Here is a 24275-nt window from a genome sequence, read left to right on the forward strand (position 1 = left end):
TTTGCACCAAATATATCAATAGTCACAAGATCTTTTGGTGCATATGTTGAGATTTTTACTTGTGACATCTGTGGGACTTTTTAATTTCTTAAATCTGGCCTGTACCTCATTAACAAAGCCTCCCCTCCCTGGTCCTTATCTTTTACATCCATACATGTATATTTATCTAAAACGAGGGGAGATGTCCAGCTTTCCATAAAATAAAAAAAAAGTGATGGCCTTTATTCTGAAAAGCGATAAAATATCCAATGACACAGTACAGACACACACACAGCATTAGGGTCTACGTGCTTCAGATCTTGGTGTGACCCTTAAGGCAAGTCACATTTAAAGATCCGAAATGCGTAGACGCCAACGCTGTGTGTTGTGTCATTGGATATTTAATCACTTTTAAAGAACAAAGGCTATCACTTTTTTATGGGAAGCTGGACGTCTCCTTGTTTTGGATTATACTCAGTGCCTCCCCCAAGTGATTGCCGGTGAGCTGAGCCCTTTACTGCTGTTGAACTATGTGTATTTTTTTTAATCTGTTCTCATACATAAGGTTAGAATTGTTATTATTATTTTTTTTGTGTGAAAATTCAAGAGCAAACAAGAACTGTAGGCTGAATCTATTTCGGCCGAGTCTTTCCTTTTTATGTAGTATCTAATGGCCTCCTTTGTGTGCGTGATCACCTTTTCTAAATAGATGTAGCAACTATAAAATGTCTTACATGGCAATAAAATCCCACAGCTTCCCTGATGTAACATTAGCGGGAGCCTTTTATAGTAATTCCACAGCCAGACTCTCCACAAACTGGTAGTAGAATGAATTGCCTACTTACTAAGGTCCCTTTCACACGAGCGTGACGGATTGGCTCGGGTGCGTTCAGTGAAACTCGCACCATTTTGGAAGCAAGTTCAGTCAGTTTTGTCTGCGATTACGTTCAGTTTTTTTTCCACGCGTTTAGATGCTGAAGGTTTGCAAACAACATCTCCTAGCAACCATCAGTGAAAAACGCATTGCATCCGGAAGCAAGTGCGGATGCAATGCGATGTGTTTTTTACTGAAACCCCCATTCACTTCTATGGGGCCAGGGTTAAAAAAAGGCAGAATATAGAACATGCTGTGTTTTATCATGCAACGCAGAACTGATGAGTGAAAAAAATGCGTGAAAAAAAAAAATACTCATGTACACAGACCCATTGAAATGAATGGGTCAGGATTCAGTGCGGGTGCTATGCGTTCACATGCCATGTTGCACCCGCGCGGAAAACTCGCTCGTGTGAAAGGGGCCTAAGGGTTATCTGAGAAGGAAGGTCTATTGAGAAGTGAACTTGAGCTTAATTTTGTATCTGGTTTCTCTGTTCCCATTTGTCAAAGTGCTAAAAACGAATTCACGTGGTTTTACCACCAGGTCTAGGCAGAAACTAAAGTTTACAGAGCTATTTTACTCTGGATGCTGGTTTGCAAGTATTTGCAGTATAGATTAAGCCTGTTGTATCTGGACTCCTCTAGTAATCTGAGTAATGATGGTATGGGCTGAAGGCTGCTGTGTTGTGTCCGTAGGTGAAAATCTCTTCTGATGGTCTGTGTGTGCGCATATAAATCAGATCGTCACAAACTGTGTGATGTAGACCGCACAGAGCTGTTGCTGGTACAAATGGTCGAATCTGTCTTCACTTTGAAGGTAGACTGCCACCTCCAAAAACTGGTTTCAAAGTAAGAATACCGCCACGTACAGTAGGTTACCTGATACAAATAAATACTTTTTTTTGTGGAAATACACTCCTCAAATCTTGACAAATGTGTTATTTGTTTTTTATTTTTTTTGTTTTTTATGCACTTAAGGTGCACCATCACTCTCCCAGTACTGTTGCCCATCGTTGTCGCGCCCCTCCCTACCCAGTCCATATCCTTCCGCGGACCCTTTCATCCTTCCACAGTTCCGTTCTGTGGCCCCCGCAAAAAATATAGAGCATGTCCAATGGACCGCTAAACACTGCACGGTCGTATGAATGTACCCTAACAATCTGAGATTTCAGAGCAGTTAGTGATGACACAGGGCAAGCCAGTTGCACCAAACGGAGCGCTCCTGCCCGTGATGCACCAAAAACCATACCTGCAAAAAATAAAACAAAGCAGGAAAAAGGTATGGTTATGTTTCAGGGCACCTACCCTACATGGTGTATACTTACTTTAAAACAGAACAGATCCTTTGGCGGACCCTGTGGACTGTTTATAAGATCACTACCTCCTTGCTATCCACAAACTGTGTGCAGCTTCTTGCCCCAATATCGGATACTGATCTATACAGGGGTGTATCTATAGGGGGTGCAGAGGTAGCAGTCACTACTAGGCCCAGGAGCCTGAGGGGGCCCAAAGACCCTTGTGCCACATAAGACACTGACATTATAGAAAGTGCATACTGGTCAATTTACACCTCTGGCTGGAGGGAAGGGGTTAGGTTAAGATTTTGGCATGAGGGGGTGCCCTTTCAATGTTTGCCTCTGGCAGCAGGAAGGATATGTGCTCCCCTGCCCCTTGCCAACGAGCACTGAGGGACGGGGCCCCAAGCTGAACTCTTGCACCAGGGACCATGAGCTTTTAGCTATGCGCCTGGATCTATAACAAATGTTCTGCCTGTATGAGTTCATGCATATGTTTTAGTCCACACTGTACACCGCCACAAATGATGATGGTGCTAAAAAACGTAAGCTCAAAAATGATGAAAATGCAAACCTTAGTGGGCACTCTGTGAGCTTCATCAATAGTATCCTAGGATGAATGAATTTACAAATGAGTGGTTGTGAAATCACATGCACACATTCCATTCTTGTTCCGCTCCCCTGTTCTCTGTGACCATTCAGCGTGCATATGAAATTACACCTACAAAGAGGAATCCCTTGTGCTCAGCGGCTGCTGACAATGACTCCTACACTAGGACACTGAGGCCTTTGTCGTGGGCAATAACAAAGATCTTTCTCCTTCATTGGTATCGGTTCATAACAAATACTTGTATTTACCAGCCAGGAAATAGTAATATGGGTTGACGGCACAGTGAAAGGACTAACAGAACAAGGATAGATTTGCTTAGTAGTGTCCAAATACCTCAACACACTGCCCAAACTGTTGGTGTGATCTGGGGAGCCACCCCATACGACAGACTGTCACAGTGTCGGACTGGAGTGCCTAGGGCCCACCAGTAAAATTTATTTTGGGGGGCCCACCGTACAGATACATACAAATATTACCTGCTCACACAGCAGCAAAATGCTACCAGATGATTGAATATGGGGGTCCCTGCAACAACTTTGAGAAGTTAGGTCTTGGGGAGAAGAGGACACTGGCTAGCTTTCCTCTATAACTAGAAGTTATCTCCGCTCTGATCGTGTCTATAATAATACACTGGGGAGTTTCTTCAATAATCTATCAAGTGTTTGTATATGAACATAGGCTGGTCGAGGTGATACGAGGCACAAGAACAGCCATTGATGTGTGCAGGACATCCTGAAGCCACACGTGTGGCCTCTCATGGCAGGGCATCCAACTGGCATTTTTCAGCAGGATAGTGCTCCTTTTAGTTTTAAGCGAATTGAAGCCAAACAAATGGACTGTGATCCGAATTTCATGAAAAAATTCAATTTGCCACAAAGTTGAATTTCCTTGTATTAACAAATCTATTGTCCCTGCAATGGTGGCAAAAAGAAACATGCTCACCCCATCCATTTGTGCGTGGAGGCCATCTTGTTCGAGATTTTGCTTCAATCAAGATGGCCATTACTGCCTCTCTGCGATCAAATGGATAAGGTTAGTATGTTTGTGTGTGCTTTTTTTTTTTTTTTAAATTTTTTTTTATTACCGGATTAACCCCTGAGAGGCCTTAATTTTAATCTCGGATGCTGCGATCAATGTTGAATGTGGCATCTGAGGGGCTGAATGACTGGGGGCGGCGTGATTGGCGTTCACGCTCATTGTGCCCGCTACATGCAATGGAATGCGCTTTGTGACAAAGTAATTTTTTAAATCTGGCAAAGTAGCCGAATGAAATTTTTCATACATTTTGCAGCTGGGAAGGCAAACTTCAGCAACATACAAGTGTGCAGGATCTACAGGTGTGGGCAAATGTACCGCAGGATACCATACAGAACCTGTGTGCCCACATGCCCAACCATACAGGTCCTTCTAAAAAAAAATTGCATATTGTGATAAAGTTCATTATTTTCTGTAATGTACTGATAAACATTAGACTTTCATATATTTTAGATTCATTACACACCAACTAAAGTAGTTCAAGCCTTTTATTGTTTTAATATTGATGATTTTGGCATACAGCTCATGAAAACCCCAAATTCCTATCTAAAAAAATTAGCATATCATGAAAAGGTTCTCTAAACGAGCAATTAACCTAATCATCTGAATCAACTAATTAACTCTAAGCACCTGCAAAAGATTCCTGAGGCTTTTAAAAACTCCCAGCCTGGTTCATTACTCAAAACCGCAATCATGGGTAAGACTGCCGACCTGACTGCTGTCCAGAAGGCCATCATTGACACCCTCAAGCAGGTGGGTAAGACACAGAAAGAAATTTCTGAACGAATAGGCTGTTCCCAGAGTGCTGTATCAAGGCACCTCAGTGGGAAGTCTGTGGGAAGGAAAAAGTGTGGCAGAAAACGCTGCACAACGAGAAGAGGTGACCGGACCCTGAGGAAGATCGTGGAGAAGGACCGATTCCAGACCTTGGGGGGACCTGCGGAGTAGAAACATCCAAAGCCACCGTGTACAGGCGTGTGCAGGAAATGGGCTACAGGTGCCGCATTCCCCAGAAACAGCGGCAGAAGCGCCTGACCTGGGCTACAGAGAAGCAGCACTGGACTGTTGCTCAGTGGTCCAAAGTACTTTTTTCAGGATGAAAGCAAATTTTGCATGTCATTCGGAAATCAAGGTGCCAGAGTCTGGAGGAAGACTGGGGAGAGGGAAATGCCAAAATGCCTGAAGTCCAGTGTCAAGTACCCACAGTCAGTGATGGTCTGTGTTTTATCAAGGGCAGGGTCAATGCAGCTAGCTATCAGGAGATTTTGGAGCACTTCATGCTTCCATCTGCTGAAAAGCTTTATGGAGATGAAGATTTCATTTTTCAGCACGACCTGGCACCTGCTCACAGTGCCAAAACCACTGGTAAATGGTTTACTGACCATGGTATTACTGTGCTCAATTGGCCTGCCAACTCTCCTGACCTGAACCCCATAGAGAATCTGTGGGATATTGGGAAGAGAAAGTTGAGAGACGCAAGACCCAACACTCTGGATGAGCTTAAGGCCGCTATGGAGGCCCTCCTGGGCCTCCATAACACCTCAGCAGTGCCACAGGCTGATTGCCTCCATGCCACGCCGCATTGAAGCAGTCATTTCTGCAAAAGGATTCCCGACCAAGTATTGAGTGCATAACTGAACATAATTATTTGAAGGTTGACTTTTTTTGTATTAAAAACACTTTTCTTTTATTGGTCGGATGAAATATGCTAATTTTTTTAGATAGGAAATTTGGGTTTTCATGAGCTGTATGCCAAAATCATCAATATTAAAACAATATAAGGCTTGAACTACTTCAGTTGGTGTGTAATGAATCTAAAATATATGAAAGTCTAATGTTTATCAGTACATTACAGAAAATAATGAACTTTATCACAATATGCTATTTTTTTTTAGAAGGACCTGTATGTCATCTTGTATCCAGGCTAGAGGCACCCAGCAGGGTCCTAGAGCCATCTTTCCATTGTACAGTTTTCCCTAATAAACTTTGTCCTTTTGCTCTAATATTGTAATCACTTACATATATCATTACATTGACACACAGAAAACCTGTCCAATGGATGGGGCCAAACCTGCCCAAGTGATTTGTAGTGCACATTCATTGTATGCAATAGTGTATTGTTTGGCGTACGCTTTTTGGTTGCTGAAATATATAACTTTTTGTTTTTGTAAATTTCACTGGTAGGATTGTGAGAGGAACTTGGAATTCAACATGTCTCCTTTCACCTTCTCATAGGCAAAGAGGGGCAGAACAACTGGCCAACCAAATATAGCTTCTGTGCTGGTGTCTACCAGTCGCCTCTTGACTTCCATGGCAGCATCCTGCAGTATGATTCCACTCTGAAGCCCATTCACCTCTATGGATATAATGCTTCCGGCACTGATTACTTCATCATAGTCAACAATGGACACACAGGTACGGAGGTGAAATCCTCTAACCGTCTGCTGTTACTGAAGACAAATAAAAGACTAAAATGATGTACCTCTTTACCTTAGTGTCTATGTCCCTGCCGCCGACTATGTACATGGAGATCCCTCCTTTCCGCTACATTGCTTCACATCTTCACTTTCACTGGGGTAGCCTGAGTGGTCATAAAGGGTCAGAACATTGCATTGGAGGCAAGAGGTTTTCAGCAGAGGTAAGGTATAATTTAAAAATAAAATGTAAGCAATAGATAATTTAATGATGACACATTCCCTTCAAAAACATATTTTTTACATTGGTTGTAGGCCAGCCATCAGGAAATGTATGATCAGTTATGTCAGTCCACCGCTCCATTCACTTCTGTGTGACATCTTGCGATCACTGAGGGTCCCTGCAGTTGGACCCCTATTAACCCTACATTTAGGTGATGTTTGTAGGACAAACCCTTTAAGAGATAATAACAGAGGATCAGCAGCATGTGAAGAAAAATTGGCAGAACCAACATCTACAACTCATAGCATGCTTTATTCATTTCTATGGGAGTTCCAAGAACAGCCAAGCAAGTATGCATGCTGGAAGTTGTAGTTTCACCACAGCTAGAGTGCCGAACGTTGCTGATCCATGTTCTAATAGGAGATAGATTCCACTGCATGGACTTTCTTTCTTGGGTCAAAAGCTGGTCAACTTAGTCTTTTTTGTTGGCCGACACTCTGTGTATGGGGAGCTTAGGGAGACAAGGATCTGGCAAGATGAGTATTTGGAAAAAGTGGAAAATATTCCTTTGGATGAACGTCAAAGGAGTGAATGTCTCCAAACCGGACGCTCAGCTGCTGAAGGCGGCGGGGTCAGAACAACCCTAATGTGACCCTATGGTATAGTCTGAGGCTTGCCCTAATAGCTAATTAGGGGTAGTAGCCTAACCACAGGGCACTCGTCCTTAAAAGGGCGACCCCGTCAGGAACCTCTCCCTGTGAACTGGCCCTGTGTGGCCCTAATCTAGTCCCACTCCCTACATGCACGTTTTCATAGCTCAGAAATCATCAGGGGAAATTTAACTAGGACTTTTAGAACCGAGACGATCGGGTGATGCCAGGTATAACGTACCCATATGATCATCTATAAACTATATGGACTGCTGGAAGGAGTACTGGATAACGCTCCTCAACCATAATACGGGCATCTCACTGCCGTAGGCAATAAGTCGCACACGCACTATGTTTAGCGCCAGTTTTGAAGTGCCAGATAAGGCAATCACCTGTCCGGCGTGCCGCCTCATTGCATCAAGGCGTGTGATGAAACAAGGTCCTCCGTGCATGCGCAATGACATGATACCTACGTGTCATCAATCATCATGCACAGTGAATCGGCCACTCTGCAGGAATCTCAAAGGACGCTGCTCAAACTAGATGACGTAAGCGCGTCCGAATGCCCTGTATTAAAAAGGCGATCAGCTGACACTGGTTGCCAGGAGTCCCGGGCGCATCCCCAGCAACCAATCGCAGAATGGTCTTTTAATATAGACCATATTAAATCAAGAGACATTTTCGGCGTTTATACGTACATAGAGGCCATAGACACGGGGTTATAGAATCAGATCCTATAGAAGGTCATACTGAATTAGCCAGAGAAGGTACAGTATCATGTCACATTGGGATATGAATTATAGTTTAAAGTATAACTGTCGTATTTTTTTTGAGTATTTGATTGTGGTGATTAATATCTCCTTGGTGGCCCTATTTCAACTTTTCACTGTGTATTCAGTTACCCCTTAATTCCACAGTTTTGTGCTTAAAATCAGGTTGTTGGGCATGATCCGTCTATCTGTTGAAGGGCGGAGGACGCAGAAGCACGCAGCGTGCAAGGTCAGATTACTGACAGCCAGGGCCTGTAAGTAAATGATTAGAGCCAGGTCCTCCCCATCAGCTGATAACAGTGCCTGGGCTGTGTGCACTTCTCCCTGTCCCTGCGCTTGGCAGACGCTCCCTCACTCAGCAGACTGGGACAATGCAGAGTTGAAGCAGCGCAGAGCAGGGAAGGGAGATCTGCCATCTGCTCCGTGTATAAATGATAGCAAGATGTGGTAAGAGGACCCCTTTGTGCTGCATCTGGGCTGAATCTTATTAAATATGGGGTAAGTCAGTCTAATAGTAACTGATTCTGGAATATCAGGTTATTAGTAACTACATATATGAAAATTGAAATTAGGGTCTAAGTGTGACAGTTATCCTTTAACATTATAGTTCCAGCTATGAAGAAAAGTGAAAGTATACACACGTGTGGTGTGAATGAGGGGTGTATTGATTAGGGATCCGTACCTTTTGTGGTGCCCAGGTATTAAGGCATAAAGTAGGACATGCAGTCCTACCTCTGTTATTACTATAGAGATGGCTTTAGGGGAGGTTTCAAAAGAAGCAGCTAAAGTTAAGCTGTTTGTTCAAACCGGTAGATGATACTGTGCGCAGCCGAAAGATCCATCGGGTCTCGTGCTGCAGGAGTATACGGTCCCAGTCACCTCCTCTTAATGGATCCACAGGATTTACTTTATGCTGTTAAAATTTTGTTTCTAGTAAAAGCTTGTCAATGACTGCGATGGAGTCACGGTTCACTGGTGGATCTGCAGCCGCGGAGGGATGACTTCTTGTCGGAGATCCCTGAAGTCTCCAAGAAGTGGTAGGGTACAGATATAAATAGATAAAATATCCCAGGGCGCAAGAATCCAGTCCAGATAGTAATAGTAAACAGAAACGTATTTATTGCAGAAGTACAACGCGTTTAGGGGAGTAGTTCCCCTTCATCAGGTACATAACACTGCATATTATGCAGTGTTATGTACCTGATGAAGGGGAACTACTCCCCGAAACGCGTTGTACTTCTGCAATAAATACGTTTCTATTTACTATTACTATCTGGACTGTATTCTTGCGCCCTGGGATATTTTATCTATTTATATCTGTACCTCCTCTTAATTGTTGTCTAACCAGCTCTCTCCCGGTAGCACTTGGGCATTTCGGATTCCCATTGTGGACACCTCATGTATGTGTCTGGAGACTGCGGTGTCCCTTTTATTGGCTATGTCTCCAAGGTGTTCACCTATACGTCTTCGTAATTCCCTTTTGGTTTTTCCTATATACTCCATTTTGCATTCGCATGTTAGCTTATAAATCACGCCACGACTGCGGCAAGTGATAAAATCATTGATTTAAAACGAACGTTGTAGGTTCGTACACTCAAATATCTTACAAGGTCTGAGCGTACTGCAGGCCACACAGCCGCCACACCTAAAGCAACCCAGTGGCCTGCGATCTAACCAGGGGTCCAGTTACCGGTGCTGCAGAGAGGTGGCTGTGGACCAGAGTATCCCTCAGGCTCTGTCCTCTTCTAAAAGTGATCTGTGGATATCCATGTACAGTGTCTCTAATGTCCGGGTCCATAAGAAGAATGGACCAATGTTTGTTTAGGACCTCCCTGACCTTTAGACATCCTATCAAACGTCACAATAAGGCAAATCTTCTGATCCCCAATTGTTTTCTCCTTGGGGGACAGGAGATTGGCACGGGGTGTTGCCAGTGCTTTTTGATAGCCCTGTCATAACACTTTGTCCAGATAGCCTCTTGAGAGAAACATCTGTCTGAGGTCCTTAGCATGCCTAACTAACTCATTGTAGTCAGAGCAGTTACGCTGTAGATGTAGGTATTGTCCGCCAGGGATACCCCTCTTCAGTGATGTAGGGTGTCCACTGGCCAAATGGAGTACTGAGTTTGTGGACATGGGTTTTCTGTATATTGTGGTGTTAGGTTTGTCGGACTCACCCCTAGAGATACAGATGTCTAAAAATAGTAGTGATCTCTGCTCAATCTCATGGGTAAACCTCAAACCTATTGGGTTGCAATTTACTCTGTCCACAAACTTTGTAAAAGCAGCCTTGGAATTATTCCAAATGATAAAGATGTCATCGATGTACCGGGCCCATAATAAAATGTCCCCGGTACCCGACGACACCACATTAAATACAATGGTAGATTCCTACCAGCCCAGGAGCAAATTGGCGTAAGATGGCGCACAAGAACAGCCCATTGTTGTGCCCCTGAGCTGGTGGTAAATCTTTCCATCAAATAGAAAAAAGTTGTGAGTGAGCAGAAACCGCAATAGTTTAAGGACAGTTATTATGCTGGATATACTGCTGGCCCCTCCTGCTCAGGAAATGTTGAACTGCCACAAAGCCCGCTTCATGGGGAATTGATGAGTATAGAGCCTCTAAATCAATACTGGCTAACCAAGAATTTACATCTACAGTGATACCATCAAGCCTTTTAAGGAGATCTGTTGTATCCCTTGTGTATGAAGGGAGTGAGGTGACAAAAGGCATGAGGATTTTGTCAATATATACCCCTAAGTTCTGACCTACACTCCCAATTCCAGATACTATAGGTCTGCCCTTTAACGGTTTTGTCCCTTTATGTATTTTGGACAAACTGTAGAATGTTGCTGTGGTAGGGAACCTGGGGTATAAGAACTCGTATTCATCATCAGAAATCAGTTGTTTGCTCTTTGCGTCTACAAGGATATTTCTTAATTCAGCCAGATATAAATTGGTGGGATTAGAGGTCAAGAAAGATCTGATTACACATAGTCTGATAATCGGATCGATTCATAGCCACTACGTTACCCCCCCTTATCTAAGGGCTTAATGATAATTGTGGGGTCGTCCCTTAATGACTTGATTGCTTCCCGTTCCTCCTTTGTACAGTTTGGAGTTTGATAGGGTGGAGATAATGAAGTTAGGTCATCTAGAACTAGCTGTAGAAACACATCTAAGCAAGAAACGTCCATCATAGGGGGCATCTTTCTGCTTTTGTTTTTTAATGAGGTGAGTTTATAGACTATCATATAGGTGTTATACCTGGTATCGCCCGATCGTCTCTGTTATAAAAGTCCTAGTTAAATTTCCTCTGATTTCTGAGATATGAAACGTGCATGTAGGGAGCGACAGATCAGGGCCAGTTCACAGGGAGAGTTTCCTGACTGGGTCGCCCTTTTAAGGATGAGTGCCCTGTGGTTAGGCTGCTACCCCTAATTGGCTATTGGGGCAAGCCTCATGCCTTCGGCATCTGAGTGTCAAAGATGAATATTTTCCCTCAATTCTTTCCCCCCGCACACTTGGGTCTAATGCATGTGGCTGTGGTTTCAGTCCACATCCAATCTGCTTTTTTGTGGATCAGATGTGGACCCATTTAACTAAATGGGGCTGCAAAAGATGCAGAAAGCACATGGTTTGCTGTCCACATCCGCAAGTCTCTCCTGCGGGCCAACAAAAAATAGAACCGTTTTGCGGACAAGGATTCTACATTTCAGCAGGAGGAAAAATTGACAGCAAAACTCTTACAGCCATGTGTATGAACACTTGGGCTACTTTCACCCATGCATTGAAGATATCCATCAGGAGCAGGGAGCACAGATGGGGAAAAATATGACCTGAAGGGATTGTTTTATGTTATAGCTAAACAAATCTGAAGTCTGTGTAGGGCATATGAATTGGTGAGATCTCAACTGCTTGATTCGCATGACATAGTTATTACAGTTTCAAGTTGACAGTTGAGACTTTTCCTGTTGCACCTGGACAAAGATCAGTATATGTGCTAACGTGTGATTTTATTTCAGATGCATATTGTGCATTATAACTCTAAGTATGCTGACGTTGGCATAGCCGCTGAGGTTGCAGATGGCTTGGCTGTGCTTGGGGTTCTTATAGAGGTGAGACGCGGTTTGTGCTTGTTTTGTAAAAGGCTTAATTTTTATGGCCAGTCTGATTCTAGAAAACCTCCACAGCAACACGTTCTGGAAATGTAAGCACCTTCACCAACCCTCACATTAATATACATCTAGGATACATTCGCACAACCATGTAAATACAAGACATTTTGCGTACATGTCTATCCATTTCCAGGCCGTCTATCCAATTTTTAACTTCTGTTTTTAAAGGCTGTTAAAAATGGATGCATTTAATTAGCTCCCAACTCCTGCAGTGCCTTTAGTGTATATAGTGCCCCCCGTATATATAATTCCCCTTCCCCTCCCCCCTGCTTTATGTTCATATTCTTATTAGATACAGTTAGCTATAATGACTGTTTTTGTTTATGAGGTCAGTAGATGGGACTGAGAAGTTATACTCTGCAAACACACAGATTTTTAACCAAAATCTCAAAATCTGCTGAAAAATATTTGAGGGCCAATTGAAAAAATTATTTTTAGTTCAAAATGAGTAAAATGAAATCCCAAAAAATGTTTACAAAAAATGTAATTGCCCTAAAGATTTGCATTGGACCCAGCCAATTCTCCTTAACCCCTTAAGGACACATGACGTACCGGTACGTCATGGCTTTAAATAGCGATGCCGGCGCCGCGGGGGTTAATCGGAACGGGATGCCGGCTGAAATCATTCAGCCGGCATCCTGTAACAATGCAGGGGGGGGGGTCATTTGACCCCCCCGCATCGACGATCGCAGAAAACCGCAGGTCAATTCAGACCTGCGGTTTTCTGCGTTTCCGGTCCATTCGGGTGTCCTGTGACCCGATGAACCGGAAAAAGACTGCGATCGGTGGCGTAATTTTACACCACCAATCGCAGTCCGAGGATTTGCAGAGGCGGAGCTGGCCCTGGTGCTGAACGCCGCTGTCCAGGGTGCTGATTGGTGCAGGGGAGAGAGGCGCGAGATTCAAACTTCCTGCGCTCCTCTCTCCCCTCCTCTTCCTGTCCAGCACCCTGACCGTGCAGCATCGTCCAGCACCAGCTCCTGTGTCCCCCTAATCGCCATCCATCACCCTCCTGCACCCATCGCCACCCAGGTAGGTTAGGGTCAGTGAGGGAGAGGCACCTTTAGGCAGGGATAGAAGGGAAAAGTTAGAAAAAAAAAAAAAGCACATTTATTCCAAACTTTTTTTTTTTCAGCTACCAGACCCCAGCCCCCCCTGCCACTTGCCCACCAGCCCCCCCCCCCCACCAGCCCCCCCCCCCCCACCAGCCCCCCCCCCCCCCCACCAGACCCTTCCCCCACCACCACTTTTTTTTTATTTTTTCTGCGTGCGCTGACTGGCCGGCACTTTTTAGCGTCCGTCCACTGTTAGCGCATCGCCCGCCCCACCGCCCTACCACCCCACCGACCGCTGATCAGCGTTGAACCGCTGATCAGCAAGTTTGAACTTTTTTTTTATTTTTTTTTCTAACACTTGCCCATTTTTTTTGCCTGGACTTTTAGTACGTGAACACCCGTGCCCCCACACACACGCACATAGAATAAAGGTTTACACGCACGCACATACACACGCACACACACACACCCATGGCCCGCCGGGTGTTCTCGGCCGAGGAGGCATATGCCCAGATTGCCTCCGACTCTGAGAGCCCCAGTGAGGATGAGGATGACCCCACGTTCCTTTTGTCATCCGCATCCTCCTCATCATCATCTGATGACGATGAGCCACCAAGGCAGCGGAGACGCCGCCAGGCGGAGCCAGGGGCCACACATGCTAGGGATCCTGTGGCCCACCCTAGTACGAGCCGCCCTGGGGTTCGTACTGGTTTCCCGGCCCACCAAATAAGTTCACCGGAGCCCCCTGCCGATGAACTTAGCTGGTGTCCCCCAGTGGACTTTGAGCCTGAGATTCCGGATTTCGCTGGCAATCCTGGAATCCAGATTCCCACAGTGGGGTTTACTGAAATATACTTTTTTAGTTTTTTTTTCAGTAACCCACTGGTGGAGCAGACGAATCTGTACGCCCAACAGTTCGTCGCTCAAAACCCGGGCTCATTTTTGGCTAGACCCGGTGGCTGGACGCCGGTCAGTGCAGCCGAGATGAGGACATTTTGGGGCCTCGTGCTGCATATGGGTCTAGTGCAAAAACCCAGTGTCAGGCTGTACTGGAGTGGGGACGTCCTATACCAGACCCCACTGTACAGTACGGCCATGACACGCTCCCGGTTTGAGGCCATCCGGAAATGTCTGCATTATTCCGATAATGCAGCATGTCCCCCCCCGAAGTGATCCTGCCTATGACCGGCTGTACAAGATACGGCCGGTCATCGATCACTTTGGGGCCACATTTCAGCAGGCCTACGTACCTGGAAGGGAGGTCGCGGTTGATGAGTCTCTCGTTGCGTTCAAGGGGAGACTCAGTTTCCGCCAATACATTCCCACAAAGCGGGCGAGGTATGGCGTGAAGCTATACAAAATTTGTGAGAGTACCTCAGGGTACACTTACAAATTTCGTGTGTACGAGGGGCGAGATTCCCGGATTCAACCACCAGAATGTCCCCCCACTCTGGGTGTTACCGGGAAACTCGTGTGGGACCTTATGTACCCACTGCTGGATAAGGGTTACCACTTGTACGTGGACAACTTTTATACCAGCATTCCCTTGTTCAGGTCCCTTGCCGCCAGATCCACGTTCGCTTGTGGGACCGTGCGTAAAAATCAACGCGGCCTCCCTGCCCACCCCCTCCAGGTACCTATCCCCAGGGGTGAGACCCGTGCACTTACCAGTGGAAACCTGTTGCTGGTCAGGTATAAGGACAAGGAGGGATGTCCTTATGCTGTCCACAATCCACGGTAACAGCACCACCCCAGTCTCTGTGCGAGGTACCACGGCAACGGTCCTCAAGCCCGATTGTATCGTCGACTACAATCGGTATATGGGAGGAGTTGATCTCTCTGATCAAGTCCTCAAGCCATATAATGCCATGCGCAAAACCCGGGCATGGTACAAAAAAGTTGCGGTCTACATGGTGCAGGTTGCCATGTACAACTCTTTTGTACTATCCCGAAGCGCTGGCAGCACAGGGACATTCCTCCAATTCTATGAGGCAGTCCTCAAAGACCTGATCTTTTCGGACCGGGAAAGAGCAGGCCGGAGTACCTCGGGAACTGGAGGCGCCCGGATCGTCCCTGGCCAACACTTTCCAGGTGTGGTCCCCCATACTGGAAAGAAGGGACGAACCCAAAAAAGATGCAGAGTGTGTCACAAGAGGGGGATACGGAAGGACACCACTACTCAGTGTGACACTTGCCCCGATCATCCGGGCCTCTGCGTTATCGATTGCTTCAGGGAGTATCACACTTCCATGGAGTACTAAATTTTTATAATCTCCAACAGTCCCCTAGAGAACATGAAACACTGTCTCTCAGACTTTGGAGACACAGAAACAATTTTTTTTCCCCAAAAAAATATTAGTTTTAGTGCAGGCATCCTCAAACTGCGGCCCTCCAGATGTTGTAAAACTATAACTCCCAGCATGCCCAGACAACCTACAGCCATCAGCAGGGCATGGTGGGAATTGTAGTTTTACAACATCTGGAGGGCCGCAGTTTTAGGATGCCTGCTTAGTGTCTCCAAAGTCTGAGAGCCATACATATTGGGCATCGTCGCGTGCGTAAAAGTCGTCGCTATAAAAATAACATTTGACCAAACCCCTCGGATGAACGGTGTTAAAAATATAAAATAAAAACTGTGCCAAAACACCCATTTTTGGGCAAATTTTCCATTTGAATCCTTTTTTTCCAGTAATAAAGCAAGGGTTAACAGCCAAAAAAAACAATATTTATGGCCCTGATTCTGTAGTTTGCAGAAACACCCCATATGTGGTCGTAAATGGCTATATAGCCGCACGGCAGGGCATAGAACGAAGGGAACTCCATATGGTTTCTGGAAGGCAGATTTTGATGGACAGTTTTTTTTTTTGACACCATGTCCCATTAGAAGCCCCCCCTGATGTAGCCTAGACTAGAAACTCCAAAAAAGTGACCCCATCTAAGAAACTACACCCCTCAAGGTATTCAAAAGTTACTTTATAAACTTTGTTAACCCTTTAGGTGTTCCACAAAACTAAATAGCAAATGTAGAAAAATTTTAGAATTTTATTTTTTTGTTACCTTGCCTCAAAAAAGTGTAATATAGAGCAACCAAAAATCATATTTACCCCTAAAATAGTACCAAAACAACAACCACCTTATCCCATAGTTTCCTAGATGGGGTCACTTTTATGGAGTTTCTACTCTAGGGGTGCATCAGGGGGCTTGAAAGGGTACATGGTGTAAATAAACCAGTCCAGCAAAATCTGCCTTCCAAAAACCGTATGGCGTTCCCCTTCTTCTATGTCCTGCCGTTTAGCCAAATAGTAGTTTACGACCACATTTGGGGTGTTTCTGCAAACTACAGAATCAGGGCAACCCATTTTGAGTTTTGTTTGGCTGTTAACCCATTTTTTTCAGTAATAAAGTAAGGGTTAAAATGGAAAATTTTCCAAAAAATAGAAATTTCTAAATTGTTTCTCCATCTGCCATTAACTCTTGTGGAACACCTAAAGGGTTAACAAAGTTTGTAAACCCAGTTTTGAATACCTTGAGGGGTGTACTTTCTTAGATGGAGTCACTTTTTTGAAATTTCTATTCTAGGGGTGCAACAGGGGGCTTCAAATGGGACATGGTATAAACAAAACCAGTCCTGCAAAATCTGCCTTCCAAAACCCATATGGCGTTCCCCTCTTTCTACGTGCTCCCGTTTGGCCAAACAGTAGTTTACGACCACATATGGGGTGTTTTTGCAAACTACAGAATCAGGGCAACCCATATTGAGTTTTGTTTGACAGTTAACCCTTGTTTTACTCCTGGAAAAAATTGATTATATTGGAAAATTTTCCAAAAAATAGAAATTTCTAAATTGTTTCTCCATCTGCCATTAACTCTTGTGGAACACCTAAAGGGTTAACAAAGTTTGTAAACCCAGTTTTGAATACCTTGAGGGGTGTACTTTCTTAGATGGAGTCACTTTTTTGAAATTTTTATTCTAGGGGTACAACAGGGGGCTTCAAATGGGACATGGTATAAACAAAACCATTCCTGCCAAATCTGCCTTCCAAAACCCATATGGTGTTCCCCTCCTTCTATGTCCTCCCGTTCGGCCAAACAGTAGTTTACGACCACATATGGGGTGTTTCTGAAAACTACAGAATCAGGGCAACCCATTTTGAGTTTTGTTTGGCAGTTAACCCTTGTTTTTTTCCAGGAAAAAATTGATTATATTGGAAAATTTTCCAAAAAATCTAAATTCTAAAAATGTATGTCCATTTGCCATGAAGTGTTGTGGAAGACCTAAAGGGTTAACAAAGTTTGTAAAAACAGTTTTGAATACCTTGAGGGGTGTAGTTTCTAGAATGGGGTCATTTTTGGGTGGTTTCTATTATGTAAGCCTCACAAAGTGACTTCAAACCTGAACTGGTCCATAAAAAGTGGGATTTTGAAGATTTCTGAAAATTTCAAAATTTGCTTCTAAACTTCTAAGCCTTGTAACATCCCCAAAAAATAAAATATCATTCCCAAAATGCTACAAACATGAAGTAGACATATGGGGAATGTAAAGTCATCACAATTTTTGGGGGTATTACTATGTATTACAGAAGTAGAGAAACTGAAACTTTGAAATTTGCAAATTTTTCAAAATTTTTGGTAAATATGGTATTTTTTTATGCAAAAAAATTAACTTTTTTGACCCAATTTTAGCAGTGTCATGAAGTACAATATGCGACGAAAAAACAATCTCAGAACGGCCTGGGTAAGTCAAAGCGTTTTAAAGTTATCAGCACTTAAAGTGACAGTGGTCAGATTTGCAAAAAATGGCCTGGTCCTTAAGGTGAAATAGGGCTGTGTCCTTAAGGGGTTAAATAAGAGAAAAAGTAATTCAATAAAACAACCTGGTAACATGCATTTCCTGCCCACAAAATACTGTCATGCAGTTCCAAAGAAATGCTATACAATGGCTTATCATTACTGGTGACAAGTGTTGAATATCTGTTTAATCGCAGGTCGGTTCTTACAATCCTGCATATGATAATATCTTTTCTCAACTGCCACAAATCAAGTACAAAGGTAAGTATATGTATATATGTATGTGCATGTATATATTTATATATTATTCCTTGTTACTGGAAATTATCTGACAAACAGGGAAAAGCTGAACTCCGCTTTCACAAATTTAACTGATTACTATGGGTGGAGAAAATCTAGCTTCGGGCATGGATTATGTAGCTCTCTTGCATACCGTAATTAAAACATGAGCTACTGGGGATATGTCTAATGCTGCAAAAAGATAACGGATTTCCTTTTACCCATCAAACCAGGAGACCAATGCGTGTATGTCTTGCATCGGGTGTATTTGTTAGAAAACACTAATGTATTCTCAGCGTTCATCATGTTGTGTAACTCTTGCTTCCATAACATTCCACACAGGACAGGGGTTTCGGATCCCACAGTTTAATGTGCGGCCTCTTCTCCCTGAAAGACTGGATGAGTACTATCGCTACGAGGGTTCTCTTACAACCCCACCCTGCAATCCCAGTGTGTTGTGGAGTGTTTTCCGGAATCCTGTCTTTATCTCAGAGCAGCAGGTAACCTATTGGACTGTGACTCTTAAAGGGGTTATCCAAGACTAACAAATGCTCCCCCTCACACTGATTCTACTTACCTGGCTCCCCGCATGGCCGCTGCTGTTTCTCCCTGTGTGCGGGGGGTTGGGTTAGCAGCCAATGGCAGATGGGGACGAGCCTCCCTAGCTACCTTTTAAGACCATAACTTATGGTCTGTGGTAGCAGAATCCATAACGGAATTCTTAGATAACCCGAACCTTGTACGCTGAACTTGAAAACACAAGTTCACTCAGTCTTACCAAAACCTTTTGCTGGACCCTACCTATTTGTATGTACATACATTGTGTGCATGAGGTATAAAGGAAATAAAATCCTGAGGGTTTGTGAGGATCTGGGGTTGTGGATTGTATGACCTAGGCAGGATAACGATGCAACTTTCTTTATTCGGTCATCCACAATTATACAGAAAATTCAGATAGATGGCCTGGACACTTGGACAAACACCCTCCGAGACCCAGTCCACAATATCCGGACATGGCATCTGTAGTTCCACTGCATTTTGCCAGGCTTGGCCTACAGCTTTAGTATCTACCGCTGGTATATTTCGCAGTCACAGCCAATGCTTATCTAGACCAAAGACATCACGACTAAAGCACATTGTTCCAACTCCACCCAGCAACAACCCCCTAATCTTCCCCCTGGGAACACCTTCCCCCAGTGCTAACTATGCACTGGATGCATTTCCCAGAGGCAGAGACCCTCACCTCAAACTACACGTGAGATCCTCTGTGGGAACCACTGGGTCTAACCCTCACCATCTACATAATGAGATAATGAGAGTAGTGGCTAGTAGAAAAATGGCTTAATTGAGGCCCCTGAGACACTAACGAGACTAATGGAATCATTGCCTTACTCTAATTACAAATCTCGTGCCTGGCCTTTTGTGGAGATGAGCTCTGGCCAGCAAGTCTCCCCTCATGGCTCCAGGGTCTGGATGAGCAGTGTGTGTATGTGGACTGCGTCTCCCAACCCGCCCCTCCCGATCCATTAACAAAGTTTTTATGCGCTTAAAATACCAGTAAAAGAATACACCTTATAAACCACAACAATTAAACATAACTGGCACTACATGCTACAGTGCTTAGAGCTGTGCATTCTGGGACAATTAATCAGTAATCTTTGGTCCACAGCCAGAATTTCACATGGGTAGGAAAAAAGCTATAAAACTGGTTAAATAACTTTGAGCTGTCTTGTAGCTTCACCTTTTGGAGACGGCCCTGTACTTCACCGAGCAGAACAGTTCTTCTCCTGTGCAGATGATTGACAACTACAGATGGCTTCAGCAGGAAGGTGATCGGCTGGTGACAGTGTCTTTCCGGGAAGGTGAGAAATTAGTTAATAAATCTAAAAGTCCATATAAAATTGATATGTTCCATAATCGTCCCACGTTGTCTGTTCTAGGTACTGTTCTTGCAGTCACACTGGCCTGTGTATTGGGATCTGTAGTTATTATTGCAGTGACATGTTGGTTGTGTCGTCGGAAAAAAAGGTAATTATTTTTTTAAAGGTGGTGTTAGTTTCTGATGTCACATAATACTTTGGATACTGTCCATAACCAGAACTTTTAACTGGCCAAATTAATCTCTTAAAGGGTTTTTTGCCATCACAGACAATGGGGGCTTATTGCTAGGATATGCCCCCATTGTCTGATGGGTGCACACGGAGAACAGAGCGGGGAAAGTAGTGGAGGGTGCACAGCGCATGCGCAGCCGCTCTCCATTCATTTCTATGGGGCAGCCGAAAATAGCCGAGCAGCGGGGAGCTGCGCTTGGTGGTGGCCAGACCCTGGGAAACCCGGGGTCCTCCAGCCACAATTCTCACTGCTCCATTCTCATTGTAGGTGCGGGTCCCAGAGGTGGGACCCACAGCTATCAGATAACGGTGGCATATCCTAGCGATATGCCCTCATTGTCTGTGATGGGAATACCCCTTCAACCTCCTTAGCGGTAATCCCAAGTGTGGCTCGGTCACATTACACTGCAAGCAGCGGTAACTCGGGTAAAAAATTTAAGAAAATATCGTACCGCCAGTGAGGTTAAGCATCTTTGTCAAATTAATTTTTATTGAGCAGAAGAAATAAAGGCAAAAAAGGATCCAACTCGAATATATGTATTGATTATAACATAAGATATACGTGCAACATGGCTAATGGCACAGAGGCAAACCTCGCGCTGGATATCAAGGCATCTGATACGTAAAGCCCCTAGACTAAGCATACATCGTTCTAATCACGACTTTCTTGTATATATGGAGCAACAACAAGTTAGCTATGACCTAGTACATATGAGGCATTACTATGGCAGCCACAATCCTGACCAGGCGTCTTTTGTTGAAAGGTTATGGAACTCTCTTTAGGTGCTGGTCAAGTCCGCAGGACAACATAAGCCATTCCATCAGCATGACTTGCTAGTATATAAAGAATGACACATGTGTAGCCCGTGGTGGGGCTACTATTTAAACAGAAGAGATAGGAGAGATAAAAGCCAATAAAAAGAGAAAATGATATGGGGGTACCCTTCTAATCTTTACTTAAACCTTCTATAGTTTTTCCAAGATGACCAAATCTTGAGAAAGTGGAGCGTGTATAAGTTTCCCAGTGAGCCAGCTCTTCAAATCTGTAGATCTGATCAACCTTGTCTCTCCACATCAGTACTGATGGAGGCTCAGTGTTCTTCCAGAACAGCGGGATAAGCAATCTTGCTGTTGTGATAAGCATAGTGGGGAGGTCAAATGTAGAGGGAGTAAGCGACTCATTGGGACACCAGAGAAGGATTAATTTAGGGTCCAATTTTACCCGAGTATCACAGACCTCATTTATAAATTTTTCAATGTGTGACCAGAACAGACCGATTTTTCTCACAATGGCACCAGATGTGTGTGAGCGAGCCCACATCTTTTCCACATCTCCAACACAAGCTTGAAATCTCAGGGTTGAGCCTATGCAGAAATTCAGGGGACTTGTACCATCTGGTAAGCAGCTTATACGAATTTTCCTGGATTCTAATACAACGGCTAAAACCATGTGAGTGAGAGAGTATGAATGCTTTTTCTGGATCCGAGAGGAGGGTGGAGAGTTCAACCTCCCAAGCTTCAAGAAAGTGCAATTCAGGGGGGGGGGGGAGGATGAGAGCAACTCCTGGTATATTGTGGAAAGCGGTTTAGTAAGTGTATGAATTTCCGCAATCCGAATATCTAACCAGGAGAGAGGGCCGGAAATATCCGGAGTTGGTAGTTTGAGTATTTTGATATCTTTTTGTAAGGCAAATACCTGGAGGAAAGAGGCCTTCTTGACCCTGGAGTTATTCCAGATCATATTCCAGTCAAGGTTACCGTCTGGGCTCTGTATATCACTCAAGTGAAAATCTATTAAAAGAGGCCATAACCCTGAGGGTTCCTGTGACTCTGGATGTATGTAGAACTGTAAGGAGGGGAGTGGCATACGGGAGTTTGGGAATTTAATCACTTTGGACTTGTATTGTCTAGCCCACTCCATTAGCATACCTTTCCATATTGGTGAGAAGGAAGAGCCACCTATTTCCCCAAAGGATCCGACTCTCCCTGGCAGTTATCAAGGAGCGCTCTAAGCGCATGTAAGGTGCATCATATTGATCATTGAGAAGGGATAGCCCACAAAATAATTGAAAATCTGTATAATATAGACGCAGATCGGGTAGGCCAAAGCCGCCAAATCTCTTCTCCCTGACCAATACTAAATATGCAATCCTAGAGGGGCGACTACCCCACATGAAAAGAGAGAAGGTACGGCGATTTTCAGTAAAAAAGGAAAGTGGTAGCCATATAGGCAACGCCTGAAAGAGGTACAGAAATTTCGGGGTAATGAAGGTCTAAAGGTAACTCTTCCTTCTACACCATGATAGAAACGGAAGCTTAAGGGACTGCAAATGTTTCTTAACAGATGTTCGTAGGGGGGTGTAGTTAAGAGTGAGTAGGTCTTTTGCCTGAGCAGATATATGTACTCCTAGAAACACAATTGGCCAGATTTATCATTAGCTCAGGTCAGAATAATGGAGTCAAAAAGTCCCAAACTGCGCACCAATTTGCGACTTTTTTCTGCTCTGCACTATGCTCGACAGTTTTCTGAAAGTGGGCGTGTTTTTTTTATGTAAATTAATTTCTAGACAGATTTACTATTGGGACTATTTAAAAAGTCGCAATTTCACTCCAGTGAGGACCATGCTTATCTTATGAGACTTTTTAATAGAACATGCGACTTTTTCATAAAAACATGCAACTTTTTCGTAAAGATTACTTTTACTGACTGATAAACTGCTACCGTCAAACCACATTTATTACAGTCTTAAAGGGCCAATCATAAATCTGACTTGGCTAAAACTGACTTTGGCCATATGTGAAAGTGGAGTGAGCTGTCAGAGTAATGATAAATCTGGCCCAATGTCTCTTGGCGCCCACTGACAGGGGTTAGACTGCTGTAGGGAAGCTTTCACCGAGCTGGGGCAAGTGACATTGAGGGCCATAGAGTTCCATAATTAATTTTGAAATTGGAAACCAAGCCAAATTCCTCAAAAATGGACAATAAACTGGGGAAGGACGTCTCCGGGTTGGTCGTCATTATTGATAAATCGTCTGCAAATGCAGCTGTCAAGTGGGTCTGAGAGAACGGTGAGGCCTACAATAGCTGGATCCTGCCGGATCCTACAGAGCAAAGTTTCCATAACTAAAACAAAGAGATGGTGATAGGGGGCATCCCTGTCTCGTGCCATTATAAATGGCAAAGGATGGGGAGAGTGCCATTTATTTTGAGCTTAGCAGACGGGGCTGAATACAGAGTAAAGATGGTAGCGATGAACAGAGCTGGAAAACCAAAACTCGACAGGGCCCGTGACATAAAATGCCAACCGACCCTGTCGAAGGCTTTCTCCGCATCTGTGCTCGGCAAGGCCAGGGGTATGGACTTCTTTTTAGCCCACTCCGCGTGGTGCTGTTTGACCATGGCGGACAGCAGCTTATTCCCTTTGTTTCCATGGGCATATGCCTTAAATTTGATTTGGTATTAAGCATGTTTTTCTGTTCCGTCCTAGCCTCCACTAATTCCACAGCTTTAGCCTGTGATTGTTTATGGGTCAGTTCCAGACGTGCTATACGGGATAACAGGTCATTCACTGCTTGGGAGCGTCTTTTTTTGATATGGGAACCCAGGGCTATTAGTTCACCTCTAATTACTGCCTTATGTGTTTCCCACAAAACTGAGGGTGAGGGGGGGGGGGGTGTCTCCTATTGAGTTAAAAGAGAAGAATTCTGACATGTGTCGGGATATGTTTGTTGCATTTTCTGGGTCTGAGATCGGAGTCTCATTGAGACGCCATATCCGTTCTCTTCTGGGCAGGGAGGATAGAGATGTGTAGAAAAACAGGGGCATGATCTGACAACGTTATTATTATTTATTATTAAAGAGCCATTCATTCCATAGCGCTGTACATGTGATAAGGGGTGCACATACATAATGCAGACAATTGCACTAATCATAAACAAGATGAGTTACAAACTGGTACAGAAGGAGAGAGGGCCCTGGCCGCGATGCTTACAATCTACATGGTATGGGAGAAG

The 24275-nt window shown here is 44.2% G+C and overlaps 1 protein-coding gene across 2 annotated transcripts in view; it reads left to right on the top strand.

Moving 5' to 3' along the window:
* CA12 (carbonic anhydrase 12) overlaps positions 1-24275 on the top strand; it is a 52648-nt gene that overhangs the window by 21645 nt on the left and 6728 nt on the right. Inside the window, exons 3-9 of one of the 2 annotated variants that reach the window (XM_044283350.1) lie at positions 6029-6208; positions 6289-6431; positions 11876-11968; positions 18069-18132; positions 18493-18650; positions 19886-20012; positions 20091-20178. In XM_044283350.1, the coding sequence (XP_044139285.1) occupies positions 6029-6208; positions 6289-6431; positions 11876-11968; positions 18069-18132; positions 18493-18650; positions 19886-20012; positions 20091-20178 (853 nt within the window). The remainder of the gene's footprint in view (positions 1-6028; positions 6209-6288; positions 6432-11875; positions 11969-18068; positions 18133-18492; positions 18651-19885; positions 20013-20090; positions 20179-24275) is intronic. The other variant, XM_044283351.1, reaches the window with a different exon arrangement.

This window comes from Bufo gargarizans, chromosome 2, assembly GCF_014858855.1.
Source record: "Bufo gargarizans isolate SCDJY-AF-19 chromosome 2, ASM1485885v1, whole genome shotgun sequence".
Taxonomy (NCBI): Eukaryota; Metazoa; Chordata; class Amphibia; order Anura; family Bufonidae; genus Bufo; species Bufo gargarizans.